The 15082-nt window shown below is 58.8% G+C and overlaps 1 protein-coding gene across 1 annotated transcript; it reads right to left on the bottom strand.

The window, feature by feature from the left end:
* Positions 1-14140: 14140 nt before the first annotated feature.
* LOC134472855 (collagen alpha-1(I) chain-like) lies at positions 14141-14917 on the bottom strand. The gene is made up of 2 exons (XM_063235221.1): positions 14833-14917; positions 14141-14781 (listed from the first exon to the last, which is right to left on the bottom strand). Exons 1-2 carry the CDS (start codon positions 14915-14917, stop codon positions 14141-14143), a joined length of 726 nt encoding a protein of 241 aa, XP_063091291.1.
* Between the last annotated feature and the right edge of the window lie 165 nt (positions 14918-15082).

Consider the following 15082-nt stretch of genomic DNA (forward strand, 5'->3'; position numbering starts at 1 on the left):
CAATTTTTTCTTATGGAAATGGACAAGATAATTCTCATGATGTGGTGATCAAATAATGGTCGATTTGTAACAGCCAGCGGATCTGAGTCAGCGTGGTGCTGGGTACAGAGCCCCACGCTGACGGAGCTGGTGCGCTGTCGGTTCCTGGAGAAGCTGTTGCGCTGGCTTCCTGTTGAGAACTCGGCTGTTCTCCTTGACAGATGAGCCTGGGTCCTCGCTGTCACTGCGGGCGGCTGTGGTTCTTTTCAGGGCAGCCCTGGTCCTCACCTGAGGGTCACTTCCTGGCTCCTGTGCAGATCCTCAGCCTCTGGCTCAGATCCTTCCTCCCCTGGCGCAGACTTTCTGGCGTCTACCACTGACCTTGGGCCTTCCCAGCGCAGGTCCTTGATGCACACTTGCGTGAGGCATTGTCGTGGGCTCTAGGTCCTCAGCTGCACTGCCTGGGCTCCAGGCCCTCAGATGGATACTCTGGGTCTCTAGTGTGTGGGTGGATTTTCCAAACTCTTTTTGCATTTGGCTCTTTAGATGAATATTATAAAATGATCCTATTAGTTATATAGGATTATATAGTGTCCTGTATTAAATCTTTTCCTTGTAAATGCCGACTATCACACATGGAAATGCAAGTGACCTAAAATAACTTTAAAAATGATACCAAAGTTGGAAGACATACTGTATTTCAAAGCACATATCACAAAGCTACAGTGATCAGGATGGTGTGGGGTTGGGGAAGAATAAGCACTTACTCTGTGGGACGGAGCGCTCAACTATACCAGCACGTACGTGGTCAGCTGAGTTTTAACTTAGTGGGGAAATTCTGATTCCTCAACAAATCACACAAAAACAATTGGACACTTAATAGGGACATCACTTTCAACCCTTACCTCACACCATTTAAAACGTGGACACAAATAGATCCTAGACTTATGTTTAACTCGGGCTCTCACTAGATCGCCCCGCCTGTCCCTGAATTCATGGACTCAAGCGATGCTCCTGCCTCAACTTCTGGGGTAGCGAGGACTGGGGGTGCATATCCTGGATCCAATTATGCATCTATAAAGCTCTTAGAAAAAAAATCTGGTGACCTTGACTTGGGCAAAGAGAGTTTTACACAGGACAAAAGTAAAAACACTGACTGTAAGTGGAAAAATGTGGGGCGCTGCCAATCTGTTTTCAGAAAACATTTGTTAAGGAGATGAGAAGCTGGGGCAGGGCGGGGAGTGGAGGTGTTTGCCTGGCATCTAAAGAGAAAGGAGAAAAGAGGGGAGAGGGAGAGAGAGGGAGGGGGAAGGAAGTAATGCAGAAAGACAGAGAGAAGAAAGAAGGAAAGAAAGAAAACGGGAAAGGAGGAGAGAAAGGGCAGAAAAACAGATGCCAAGGCGAGCCTCGGCCCAGCAGCTCCGGGAGTGGCGAGGGGAAGCCGCCGGGCTGCCCAGTGTTCTGGGGAGCCCCCCCCCCCAGCGCCCGCCTCTCCCTCAGCGCAGCATCCTCAGCAGCCACTGCTCTCTGAGCCAGGCTGGTTCCATGGAGAAGGCCCCAGCGCGCTGCCCAGCTCGCTCTGCCAGGACGTGGACCCCACCGCGCTCACGCGTGGGCTCTGCTGCTGCTGCCCAGAGCGGGGCTGGCGGGTGCGGCCGGTGCTCGCGGTGCCTCCTGGAAGACGCCCGCCCTGGAGGCAGAAGGGCAGCGGATGGCAGTGTGGTCGTGCTGGCAGAAACAGGAGAAAACACAGCTCTGCTCTCTAAGGGAGTCAGCTGAGCCTTTTACGTTCCTCCCCCAATTGACTAAGCCATTTTCACAACGTAAAATGAGCAAAAAATGTAATTATTTCAAGGTGTCCTTCACCTCGAACTCACTGGAGCCCACAGCTAAGGGGTTTTTAAAAATACATATATTTAAAGCAAATATTATTGCAAATGACTACTCTGTAATTTGGATTAATTGCTTTTGGTTTTTTCTGGAATAAAATCTTTAAGGAAAACCCATAAAAACCCTGGAGCCCAGGGCAGCTATTCCTGCAGCAGTTCTTTTGCGGGGAGCCCAGCACCACCCCACTAGCAATAGAGTGGGTCATAGGGTCGCCTGCTGTGCCAAGGACCTGCACGACAGCCTGACCCACACTCCCGTGCCCCTGGCATGCCTGGCTGGAATTGGCCCGTGAGCCTCAGGGGCGGCCCGAGGGCCCTACCTGGGCTTCTTGGAAGGGCCCCCCCTGCAACTCCTTCTGCTGGCCAAGGTCAGCAGCTCAGCCAGGCCGTGCCGCGACCACCTCAGGGACCCACCCGAGGGGGAATGTGCCAGTGCAGGGCCTGCAGGAGCTGGGCACTGGCTATGCAGGTGGGGCTGAGTGTGCATGAGGCGGCTGGAGACTGAAGCAGCCACGGGAGAGGGAACACCCTGCCCCAGCCGGTCCCCAATATCCAGGGCAGATCAGCCTTTTCCTGTCACGGGAGCTGGGAGAGACCCGGTTCCAGGAGGACCAGAAGTTCGTCTCCAAGAGCTGCACGCACATGGGCAGTGCTGTAGCAGCCAGCAGGACCAGGCCAGGCTGTTCAGACCCTCTGGGGACCCTGGAAGACTGCTTCAGTTAACTGAGGTCAAAGGGCAGAGTGCGCGGCAGGGCAAAGACGTCACCTGCCCACCATTCATTTGCTCCGCTGACCAATCCTTCTGCTTGTTCCCTGAAGCCTGTCGAGAGATGGGCACACTTCCCCTCACTGGGTCCTCTGCCCGCCATCACGTGGCCAGGGCACGACAGTGGGGACTGGGGTCCCCACAGGTGCAGGTGAGGAGAGGTGAGGATAGCACATTCTGCCCCCAAGAGCTCGGCCCCGGCTAATGGTAGGCGTGGACCAGACCCGCTCGACAAGCTGACATTTTGCCCACTGCAGGAGCTGACACAGAGGACAGAGAGCCGGAGTCCCAGGCCAGCTCTGTCCCCTATATGCACGTGATCCGGAACCAACTCAATCCCACCATCAGCTCGCTGAGTAGGATTCCAGGCACCCACTCCTGCCTCCACCTGCCATCCATGTAGCAGCCGTGTGTCCATCCATCTTCCTTCTGTCCATCTATCCATCATTGATCCACTCATCGCCCACGACCCATCACTCTACCCTCATGCATCCACTGTCTAGCCACACACCCTCTCCACCCATACACTGTTTATCCATCCCACATCAACTCATCCTCCACTCTGTCTACCACGTGCCTATCCCAGGGCTTCAAGGATCCATCCCCCCTCCATTCCCCCACATCTGTGCACCCATTCATCCGCCATCTGCCTATCTGTCCATCATCCCTCTGTCCACCCATCCCGCTGCCCACCATTTACCCTTCCATCCATCCAACAGCCAGTCAACAGTCATTTATTGATCATATGTGTGACACACTGCCTTTGAGGCGCAAAAGATACAGGCAAAAACAGGCGAGAAGTCCACCCTCTGGGCAACTCCTTCAGGACTGAGGAGGGAGGCTGTGAGAACCGCAGTGTGGTGGACACAGAAATCACGAAAGCCCTGGGTGGAGGATCACAGCCCTCCTAGGGCCTGGGCAGGGATGGTGCTTCCCAGTCTGTGTGGGAAGAGAATGGTGTGCTGGGGGAACTGGGCCTCACGAGGGACAGCAGAGTCCCACACTGTGCCCTGGGGCCACCTGCTGAGGGCAGAAAGAAAAGCAAAGTGCACCCCAGGCCAGTCTACAGCAGAGAGGTCAGAATAATACTCTCCACGTGGGGAGAGGGTGCAGAAAACCCGGTCACCCAGCCCTCACCCAGCCCCACCCAGCCCCAAGGGCACTCAGCTTCAGGGGCTGGGAAATGGCGGGGTTCACTTCTTCCTGTGGGTCTCGTCTTTCTCTGCAGCACCCCATGGCGGTGTCTGCCAATGCCCCTGTTCTGTGAGGGCGATGGGCTCAGGGTGTCCCCTCTTATGGGGACCTGTGAGGGTGCTTCCTGGAGCAGGTGGCCTTGCACACTTTGTCTAGATGCAGGAAGGGCTCCCTGAGAGCAGAAAGGCCGGTCCTCTCTGGGAAGAAATCGGGGAAGGCAAGATGTCCTCAGATTTATAATGACCTCCCAAACTCAGGGCTGGCCATCAGCACATCCCAGGGGGAGGAGATGACGGTGACTGCAGGAAGGTTTACATGAAGAAGACTGAAGCCAGGTGGAGTCCTGGATGTCTCCCCTCCCCAGGATCAGCTGCTTCACCCCCAGGCCAGCCAAAGTCCCAAGGGTGCAAGCAGTGACTGTGTGACCTCTACCTTCAACCCCAACTTGGGCCCAGCGAGCTGCTGGCCAGGTTCCTCCCTGGCTCCCCGGGAACTTCCCCGGGAGGCAGAAAGGTCCCAAAAGGTCTCAGCATCACCCTTCCCTCGTCGCAGGTCTTCTGGTCAGCTCTGAGGCATGCGCAGACAGCCAGACATCAGCAGGATCTGCAGAAAGAGAAAGACCACAACAAAGAGCACAAAGCCATCTGGAGGATGCACAGACCACATGGGCAGAAGAAAGCTTTGTGTACCCAGCAAATTCCAAAACCAAAGATCAGAGAGAGCAGAGGGGAGAAAATCACCCGAAAAGCTTTTCACAAAAATTTACCAGAACTGAAATTTCCCATTTGAAAGAATTCCCAGTGGATTAAAAGAGCCACCCTTCAGGGTGTGTGTTTGTGAAATACCAGAACCTTTGGGACAGAGAAGATTCTCTGCGATTCCAAGAGCAAAGAGCAAGTCACAGAGCCTCCAGCAACAGAACTCAGACAGATGCCCTGGAGGAAGGACGCATTGAGATCACCTTCTCCAAATTCCAGATGAAAGAAGCCACCTCCAATTCTATACCCAGCCCAACTAGCAGAGAATGAAGCCCCTTCCAGACACACGAACTCCGAACAGGAGAAGCTACCTGCCGTGTTCTTCCTCAGTTACTAGAAAAGGAACTCCAAAAACACATGGAAGTAAACCAAGCAAATGCACACAGGAGTGGCGACGAGGAGCAGCAGGTGCGGGCGCCACCATCCGCACACCTGCAGTCACATCCCTCAGTCGCATTTAGGTGGGTCTGGCTCAGGTTCCCACTGACCTGGCGGGTCTCGACTGTGGGCACTCGAGGTGCCAGCCTCTATCCCTGTGGGCTTCCTGTGGTGGACACATTGAGCCCACATCGGAAAGTGCACAGAACTGTTATCCTTCTGAAGTCAAGAGCCAGAGGGGTCTCCCTGGCTCAAGCCAAGGGGTGGCCAGCACAGCTGTCTTCTGGGACTTTCGGGTACATCTGTCCTGCCTTTTTCAGTTCCCAAGGACCAGCCCTGTGGCCCACGGACACTTCCCTCTCCAAAGCCGGCAAGGCTTCTTTCTCCTATGACTCTCATGCTCAACTCTCACACTCCCTGCCCTTGTGATGACATTGCCACCTTGAAGGTCTGGGTCATCCTCCTGACCAGGAGGTCAGCTAAGAGTGACCTTAATCCCTGCAATCTCAGATTGTCCCCTCTGCTCCCTTCCCTAGCTTCCCCTTTTCTCACTCTTCATCTTTCCACCATGGCTGCATATGCCTCAGGGCCTTTGCACTGGCTAACTCCCATTCCAAGTGCCGTTCCTCAGACATGCAGGCAGGCCACTACTTGCTCTCCTGTCTCTGCTCAACTGTGCATCCTGCGCATTGTCTCTTGCTCAGCCTGTCGGAAATTGCACCGTCCTGTGTCTGAGTGCTTATTCTCCTCTGCGTCCACAGTACTTAGGGTCTCCTAACCTGCCACAGCAAAGGACAGTAAGAAGGTAAACTCGAGGGGTATGGGAGACCCTCACCCAGCTCACCCAGCTCAGTCACTGCTGTGACCTCAGAGCCTGCAGCTGAGCCTGGCCCCCAGGAGGGGTGCAGTAACTCACGCCGCAGTCCGCCTTGGCCAGCACTGCTTCTCACTGGCTTGTTCCTGAGTGTCCCATCACTGCCTGGGGACAGAAGCCGACTCTGGTCTGGTCATGTTCTCAGAACCGTCACCCGCCTGGAGCACTGCTGCCTTCCTCGAGGCCTCATCGGATCTGCCTGTCGTGGACATTTGCATTTGGTGTAAATGAGCCAGGTGCAGTGTGCTCACCTGTGCTAGCACGCGTCAGAGCCTCGCTCCTTGTGTGGCTGGCTAATATTTCGGCGTGCCGATGCAGTGCATTTCATTTGCCAGCCAAGCTGACCCTACTGGTCCCCACTCACTTCCATTTCATCAAGCTTCCGCAGAGTCCGGCTGCGTGTCAGGCGATGAGGCTGCGCATCAGATGGAAGGGCGGTTGGCACAAACCGTGGTGGACAGTGGTGACCCCAGGCCGGCTGGAAGGCCATGCACTAGCTGCAGCACTGCAGGGAGCGCTTGGCCTGTGCTCCCATCAGGCAAGCCCTGGGGACTGGTGTCCGCTTCACGCTCTGTGAGCTGTGCGGGTGCCTGGCAGCTCTATCCATACACGCATTTCCAACGTGTAAATAACACCCTTCCCGGGCTGTAAGGCCCATGCTGCACGTTACAGCTTGGATTTAACGTGTGCCGTGAATGCCGTGGAGAAGTGACTGAATCACAGGACTCACCCATCGAGGCACTCACAGCTCAGTGGGCGCTTTTAGGTGGGGCCTACCTGGAGGAGTCATGTCGGTGTGACCTTGGGGGTTATATCTGTACACACATCCTCCTCTCTGGCTCCTTCCCTCCCTCTCTGCTTCCAGCCACCATGCAGTGAGCCGCTTTTCTCCCCCACACCCTCCGCCCGTGCTGTTTCCACCTTGGAGCAGCCTGCCACGCACTGAACACTCTGAAATCGTGAGCCGGAATAAAAATTCCCTCCTTTGAGTTGCTAACGTCAGGCATTTTGTCACGGCAGGCAATGCTAACACAGCATCCCAGCCACATGTATTAACCGAGTGTGGCTGTGGCACCAGCACACTCAGCCTGTGTACGCCTGGCGCTTAGTTCTGGGGTGCCTCCAGCACTTACTGCGATGAAGTCATGCTCCCCTGCCCTGAGCCCCCGGGTCAGTGCTAATCTGGCCTTTCTCGGTAGATCTGCCGGTTCTGGGCATTTCAGAAGGGAGCAGCGTACTATGTGAGCTGTATGCTCAGCTCCGTTCCCCGGGGAACCATGCTGCCCAGGTTCATCCCTGTTGGAAGGCCCGTGAGTGCTTCCTCTTTCCATGCTTGCATGATGCTCTGTGCCAGGGCCCGCTGCCTCCTCCACCACCATGCTTCTGTGTCCTCTGTTTAAAGTGGTCCTGAAGCAGCTGGACCTGCCCCCAAGTGCTGGAAGGCCAGGGACACCCTGCTCCCACTCTAGGGCCAGCAGCCTTTCAGCCTGACACTGACCTTCAAGGCGAGGACTTTTGGAGCACTCTGTGAAGACCATTCCTGCCACAAGGTCAGGCCCTGCAGGACTGAGCCAGGACAAGACCTTGCTGACATTCTGGGACAAGGTGCGACCAGAGCAGCAGGACGCCAGCGTGGGTTGTTCTTATTTAGCAAAAGTCACACATGCGGGGAAATCACGCAGCACTGATTTGATTGGGAAGGCAGCCTTCGATGAATGATCTCATCCCCAGAACATAAATCTTGGTTTGCATGATTTATTTATGTTAAGAAATCCACAGATGATGCTGAGTTTTCAATGGCTTTGTTTAAGTGATAGTTTTGCCTTTTTAGTGAAAGTTGGAGCGATGATAAGCAGCTCCAGCTGTAAAAATTAAAGGCGGGGGGAAGCCGAGGTGATTATTACAGAAGAATGCTGAGTGGGGAGGGGCATCTGGCCCTTCGATCCTCTAAAATGAAAATTACCCTCTGCCACAACGTGCCATGAACGATTACCTGCTGTTTATTAATTAACCTCTTTTAAGAGCGCCACATTTCTACGAGACACTGTTACTTCTCTACTGTGGAAACTGGCTCTCTCGTGTTTGTGAGCACACCAGGTCCCACGCAGGACAGGCCCCGTGCATATGTAAGGGACACCTCTGGTCTTCAGTCACACCATTGTGACCAGAAAAACCTTCTTACAAGCTCAGATACTGAGCATGACCTGCTCAGGGTCTTATGCTCCAAGTAGCGAGGCCGAAGCCTCCTGTACCCCAGTAAGCCATGGGTCAGTCCTTGTCAAGTGGGGGCTCTTCAGGAAGCAGTGGCCCCTCAAGGCTGAACCTTTCTCAACCCAGGCAAGTACACAGGTGACTGAGAGGCCTCAGCCACCTCTGGACCTCACCCCAGGGACTGAAGGGAAGCCGAGGAAAGGGTTCTCCTGCAGGGTCACAGCTCTGTCACCCTGAAAGCAAAGTTACTGGGCTGAAGCTGTGTCCTACCACTTGCTGTCTGTGAGGACAGGTCCCTGACCCTGCCTGGAGGCTGAGCCCTTGAGCCTCAGTGGGACCATCTCAGCAACCCTCAGGTGGGACCAGTGAGTCCAAGGGTTGAGACCCAGGGTAGAAGGGAGCCAGGCAACACCCTCGGGGTCTCAACCCTGTTCTCCTGGTCCACTTCCTTCCGGCATCCCTGGGCTGTCACATGCTGCTGGCATCCACCTGCCAAATGCCACAGGGGAGCTGGGATAGACTGGGCGGGGCTCGGCCTCAGGGCAGCATGGCCCTGTGTGGCAGGGAGGCCCATTTCTTAGGACACTGCTTCCGGGGCTCTGCACTCACAGGCGCAGCCCCCAGCGTGGACCAGGTGTCTGTCTTCCAGGCTCCCAGGCTGCTGGGAGATACACCCTGATCCACAGCAGCCTCCTCCTCCAAGTCCCGGTGCATTCTGTCCTGCCTCAGCCTTTCCCCACTGAAAGTGAGTAGATGAGTGAACACTGGGTCTGAACCCCAGGACATTGTTAGAGGCAGGAAATCAGCAGGCCCAAGGTCAAGAGGAGGGCTTGGCATAAATCTGTAATCCCAGGAGCATACCAAGACGCTGAGGCAGGAAGATTCCAAGTTTGAGCCCAGCCTGGAGAGTTTAGTAACTTAAAGACCCGGTCTGAAGTTAAAAGATAAAAAGTGTTGAAGATGTAGCCCGGTGTGAAATTGTGAGTTTAATACTAAATACCACAAAAGAAAAAAGGAGAAAGAAGGGATGCAAGGAAGGGGAGGGAGGGACAGAGGAAGGGAGAGGAGAGAGGAGGAGCCTTGGTGTGGGACAGGGGCCCTGCAACCCTGAGACTCTGGATGAGGAACCTGCAGCTTCCAAGAACAAGGTCCTCAGTCCTGGTCCAACCTGCCTCTCCTCCATCCGGGATGGGCATCTCCCCTGGGAGGAGGCTGCTGCCACCGAAGCTCTGCCACGGGTCCTAGAGGGCCGTTCTCTGGCCTGCATGCCACCCCAATACTGCCTGGCTTGCTCCTCCAGCTTTAAGCTGGGAGCTGGGAGTCCCAGGAAGCTGGGGGCCGGGGCTGAGCAGGTCCCGGTGTGGCCTAGGCTGGGCTTACTCTGGTCAGGCTCCAATGGAGGGGGGACCCTCCCTCTGTGCCCACTGGCTGTGCGCCCTCTGGAACCCCGCTGTCAGTTCCAGTACCATGCCTGCCTGAGAGTGAGGTTCCCCAGGTCTGACACACAGGGGTCCTCAGTGAGCTGACCTGAGGAGGTGACAGGGCCATAGGGCTACAAACAGATGTATGTGTCCCCTTCCTTGGTTGGACGAAGGAGGGAAGGGTTTTGGTGATTCCTGGCACGGGCAGAGTCCTGAGGCATCTGCCTTTGTCCTGAGGTCTGGGTGCCCCTGCCTTCCTGGGGATGAGGGGATCTGTCCCGGGGACACATGGCCCTACCCCATCACCAAGGAGCCATTCTGTAGACTCCAGTGACCAAGGGGTCATTCTTTCCTGTCCAGCTGGTCTGGTCTCAGCCCTGCTCTTGGGAAGTGTCTCCTCCAACCTCACAAAGTGATTGGCTCCCTAGAAAGCAGAGGAGGAGAGGGCCCGCTTGGGAGCCCGCTTGGCACTCCCTGGGGTTTCCCCACTCCCTCCCTGCCTCCCCGCCTCCCCCCTAGAGACTTCATAGCTATCCCTGGAGCTCTGGCTCAAGAGCTCTCTGCCCAGACACCCTGGCCCAAGACCTAGTCCCAGGCAGGACTGCTGGGATGGGGTGAACCCCACAGCTGAGCTGCCCTCTACCCTGCTGCCACTGCCACCATCTTCCAGATTTGGATTCTGACTGCTGGATGGTGTGAACCTTTATGTTACATTTCTGGGTACCCTGGGGCCCATGATACTTGGAGAACAGCACGGGGTGAGCACTTCCAGCTGGAGGTAGGGGGGAGGGACCTAGAGATGCCTCCCTCAAAGGAGGAGAGCAGAGCTCCCTAAGTCCTGGGGGAGAGAGCTCCGAGGGGACTGAGAGGGGGTGGGTGGGCAGGGAGTACGGCCCCCCTCTGCTGAAACCTAGCACTTCCGCAGCCTGCAGGTGCCTCCTGACAACCCCACCGCAAGTCTAGAGGAGCACCTGGCCCGGGTCGCTGAGGGGGAAGCAGACCTAGGTGGCGGACAACCACCCGCAGCCCCTCCTGCAGGGTGATACCTGCAGGACACTGAGCCACAAGCACTCTACGGATTTCCAAACCCAGCTGGTCTGCAGCAGGGTGGGGTTCACAGCCCAGAACACCGGGCTGCGGCTCTACGAAGGGAGAGGGAGATTCTGTGGGTGCAGGTCTGGAGCTGCTCCCCACCCCTGCTGCTCAGCACTTGTGGCTGGGGACCCAAAAGGCGGCTTCCCACCTGGTGGTGCCTGGGCCCAGGCTGTCGGGTTAGGAGAGCGCCTGGGCTCCCGGTTTTCGTTTCGGTCCTGGGCTGGCCCAGACCTGGAAGGGAGAGAGCGGTGAGGGAGATGAGGAGGGAACCACCGGAGCTGCGACCGTGACCGAGGGTCCTGGAGGAGCCGGGTGTGCGGGCTGCTGGGGCTCTGTGACGAGTGGGGTCCCTCCAGCTCCCCAGCAGCCACAAGGGCCGGGGCCGGGCAGGGTCCTCCCCAGCTGTCCCTGGCGGGCGGGGCACAGGGCGAGGGTGCAGCAGGAGCTGCGACGGGCTTCGTTGGTGGATTTTTAAAGGTCCTGGGATTCAGAGGGAAACTGTGGGACACACAGTACCATTACTGCCCCAGGCAGTGCGAAGCCGGGCTGTGGCCGGCCAGACCCCTGCCCTCCCGGGTGCTGGACTCCCCTGGACTCGGGGAGAGAACAGGGGATTTCAGTCTGCAGCCTCCGCCTCTTAAAACAGACGCAAACAAATAAAACAGAATGGCTCACCCCAGGGGACATCCAAGTGCACGGGGCAACACCCCAGCCCAAGGCACACCCCACGCGGTCAGTGACACTGGACAGCCACAGCGGGGACTGGTCTCTTCGTCCCAGGCACACTGGTTTCTGAACAACACATGCGGGAGGTTTGTTCGAAAATCGGTTTCCGGCGGCGTTCTGGGAAGTCGGGAAGTTGAGCCTGGGGGCATCCGCGTCTCTCCCCTCCCTTCCCCTTCTCTCCTCTCCCCTCTCCTCCCTTCCCTGCCCAGCACCCACTACCAAGCAGCAACCTGGTGTGGGCACCAGGAGGGCAGCTTAGTAGTGTACACAACTGCGGGGCCAGAAATTGGGACTGTGTCCCTCCTCAACCTCGGAGTCACCCGGATCACAGTACGTGCCAGTGGGGGAGAGGGGGCAAAAGCCGGAGAAGCCTCAGGTCCCATTGTAGACCAGGCTCCGTGCTGCGGTGGGAAGGACTCCGGGCAGTTTCAGAGGCCTGGGGCCGAGGGAAATAAATGGCTTTTTATGTGGTCTGAGCCCTGGCCCAACTATTTCAGATGGAGCAGGAGTCCCCCCGGGTCCAGCCCAAGGACAACCGCAGCTTTCCCCAGGTCAGTGGCGCTTCAGGGCCTCCCCAGCCTCCTGTCTCCAGTTGAAATCTAGGGTACACAGCTACCGGCTGGCTACCGCAAGTGAGGCTGCAGGTTGCACCCTAGAGCAAAGCCCCCAGCTGGCCTGACTGGGGGCAGTGTCTGAGTGGGGGTTGAGGCGGGAACCTTTGGGGACCCCTCTGCCGAAAGCTCCTGCGTGGACCAGAGGAGACACATTTTTACTCTCTTTGCTACCCAGATAGGGACTAGAGAGTGAGCAAAACTTGACCAGAAATCCCTCCTCCCCTTTGGGTGCTGGGTTCCCAAAGACAGTGAGTACATTTAGGGGAACACGGCGGAAAGGGGGGACCTGCAGAACCTGGCCTTCACCTCTGGCCCAGCAGGGTTTCTGACTGGACTAGGCAGGAAGGGGCTCAGCCTTGGCTGGGGCAGAGGGCTGGGAGGGGCTCCCTGCATCTCAGAGGAGTGCAAGGTTTCTGGAGAACTCCTCCGGGGCTAGGACCCTCGGCACCTGGTGTCCTCTCAGAGCCCCCTTTCCCCTGGGAACTTCTCCCATGGGCGTGGTATCAGCCGGTTTCTGGTCTTTCCCTGCGCACCACGCCTAGGACTCCCAGGTGAAAATCCCCTCCCTCCGGGGCAGCTGGTCCTGGAGGCTGACAGCAGTGTCCCCTCCTGTAGTATGGGAGCCACTGGCCAGGCCCACCCACACCTCACTGCCCTCTGGGGCATGCCACTGAGGAGTCAGCACTTCCACTCCCAGTGTGGGGTCCTGGTGGCTGTTAGCCTCAGAGTTCTCCAGTGTCTGAGCTGATGTGAAGCTGCCATCAAGCCTTTTAGCAGCTATCTTTCCTGCAGGGTACCCATTTCCTCTGCTTGGGCCCTAAAGTCCCCCCAAAGCCTCTGCCAGATGCCCCCCGGAGGGTGGGCGGCAGACTGGCTTTCCAGTGTCACCTTTTCGCTCAGAGGCTCCTTGATGTTTGACCTGCTCTCCACTTCTAAGCCTGGCCACGCGGGGGCAGGGCCTGGCCAGTCCAGAGCCCAGCCTGGCCAGGGCCATGGCCTTGAGGGTGGCCCTCTTGGCCTCTCAGCAGGCCGGGACACTCGTCTTTCTGGAGCTGTGGCAGCATGTGGGAACCTCACAGCCTCCCCAGCCCAGGCAGGCCATCGACTGCAGTGCCCATCCTACCCCAGCTGCCCTGGCAGAGAGCAAGGGAGGGACATCAAGGCCTTGCCCACTCCTCACATCTGGAAGGTCAGCCTAAGATGGATAGCTGTCGCTGTTCCACCCTGGCCAGAGCCCTGACAGTGCCCTCCTGAGCCCAGGGAACTCCTGAGCCCAGGAAAGAAGGCTGGGCCTTTTTAACCTTGGGGCCTCCACAGCAGGAGCAGGAGGGCTGGGCTGGGCTGGGCTGGGCTGGGGGAAGGGCAGGGACCCTCTCCAGGTGACCCTGCCACAGCTCCAGGGAAGCTGCCTCCGATTCACACTGAAAACCACGGAGGCCACCATCAGGGGCTCAGGCACCTGGGTGCCAGGCAGAGGCGTGACCTTGAGCCTTCTCCTTCCAGCAGCCCCAGCCTCGGGCTGAAGCTGGACAGGACCGCAGCACCCCACACCCCAAGGCCAGCCAGAGACTACAGCAATGCCAGTCTGCCCTGGGAGCTCCTCACCGAGACTGAGACTGTCAGAGCCTGACCCTATATACTGAGCTCAAGGGGGGCCAGACCCTGGGGAGGGCACAGGGAATGGGTCCCTGGCCCTTATCACCCTTACCTAGGGCGGGAAACAGCTCGGAGGCAATGGTCTACATCCAGCAGGGTGCAGAATGGCCGAGAACTCGGTGCTGCAGAGGAGCTGGAATCTCTGCGGGAAAGCCCGGTGGGCTGCAGGGACTCAAAGATGCAAGGCCTAGCCACCTTGGCCACCTCGGCTCCACCAGGCCTTTCCCAGGTACTGCCGCTTCCCAATCTCCACCCTCTATGAGGACCTGGGCTCCAGGCTTGGTTCTGCTCCGGTCACCGTTTCAACCCCAAGGCAAAGGGTTCTGCGTGGAGATCTCGGGTCTGCCAATCCTGGTTTCGTTGCACAACAAAGAGGGGAGTGGGTACGGCTTGGAGCCCCACCTGGAGCAATAAGGAGACTCTGGGCTCAGGTGTCCCGTGACAGCTCCTGGTCCTGCTGCCCAGCAGGATCTTGGAACTCCGGAAGGGTGCAGAGGCAGCAACCCGGTCTGGGAAGCGCCTCCGTTTTCTTCCAGTTCATTCTTCGAATCCAGTCACGCGCCAGTGAAGAACCCACGCTCACCCCACCAGGTCCACCGGCTGGGGCCACCTTGCCCGTGCCCTGCCCGGCCCCTCTGCCGCATATCGGGTGTGAGCACGCAGGGCAGCAACGCCCGGCAGCCTGTGATCCTCCACCTGCCCCGGACCCACAGCCCGAGATGCTAGTGCAGCCCGAGGCCAAGGCCCGACCCGGCCTGGCCTGGCCCAGCGCGGGCGCCCGTGCACCGCGTACTCACCTGGGGCCGCAGGCTGCGCAGCCGGGCGCGCCGTCCGGCCGGCCGGAGAGGTGCGGGGCTGCCAGGAGAGCGCGGCCTGGACGCCGGGCTTCGAGGGCCGCCAGAGGCCCCGCGCCGCCCCCAGCTGGGTGCGCCGTCCTCGCTGCGCCGCCGCGCGGGACCCCCGTGTGGGTCCGGTGCCGCCCGCCGGCCGGGCAGAGCGCAGAGCCTGCGGCGGGCGGGCCGTTGTTCCCGAGCCGCGGAGCCCGATCGGCAGCCGTGGGTGGGGCGGGGGAGGGGCAGGGCCCGGGGGCGCGGGGGGCCCGGGGGGCGCGGGGCCCGGAGGGAGCTTCGGAGGAGCCGGGTTCAAGCGCGCGGGCCCGACACCCCCGCGCGATCGCGGGGCGGGGGCGGGACCGAGGGGTGCGTGCGAGAGTGAGCGGGCTGGGGCGACGAGGACGAGAGCTTTTTAATTAGGAACGAAACGCGACCCACGCGGCGGGCCCGGACCCGCGTGCGAACTGTCGGCGCGCGCGCCGGGATCCCGGGAAGTCGCGGAGCCCTGAGGCCGCCGCCCCATCTTCGGGCCCGGCTGGGGCACGAGCCGCAGCGCGACGCGACGCAAGGGCAGGGCGGGGGGGACGGTCACCTCGCCTCCAGGGCCACCTGGGTCCTTTTAAAGTGTCCGGGGTGCGGGCCCCGGGCGGGAGCGCCGAGCACGGAATGTTTTCTTAAAGGGCCAGTT

This window comes from Cavia porcellus, unplaced genomic scaffold (genome assembly GCF_034190915.1).
Source record: "Cavia porcellus strain 051 isolate PalLab524CR breed Dunkin Hartley unplaced genomic scaffold, mCavPor4.1 scaffold_25, whole genome shotgun sequence".
In the NCBI taxonomy this organism is placed as follows: domain Eukaryota; kingdom Metazoa; phylum Chordata; class Mammalia; order Rodentia; family Caviidae; genus Cavia; species Cavia porcellus.

Excerpts from the sequence above, each read along its gene's own strand:
- LOC134472855 (XM_063235221.1), bottom strand. The coding sequence starts at position 14,917 with ATGGGGCGGCGGCCTCAGGGCTCCGCGACTTCCCGGGATCCCGGCGCG. Across the intron at positions 14,782-14,832 it reads CGCGGGTCCGGGCCCGCCGC|CCCGCTCACTCTCGCACGCA; the intron begins GTGGGTCGCGTT and ends TCGTCGCCCCAG.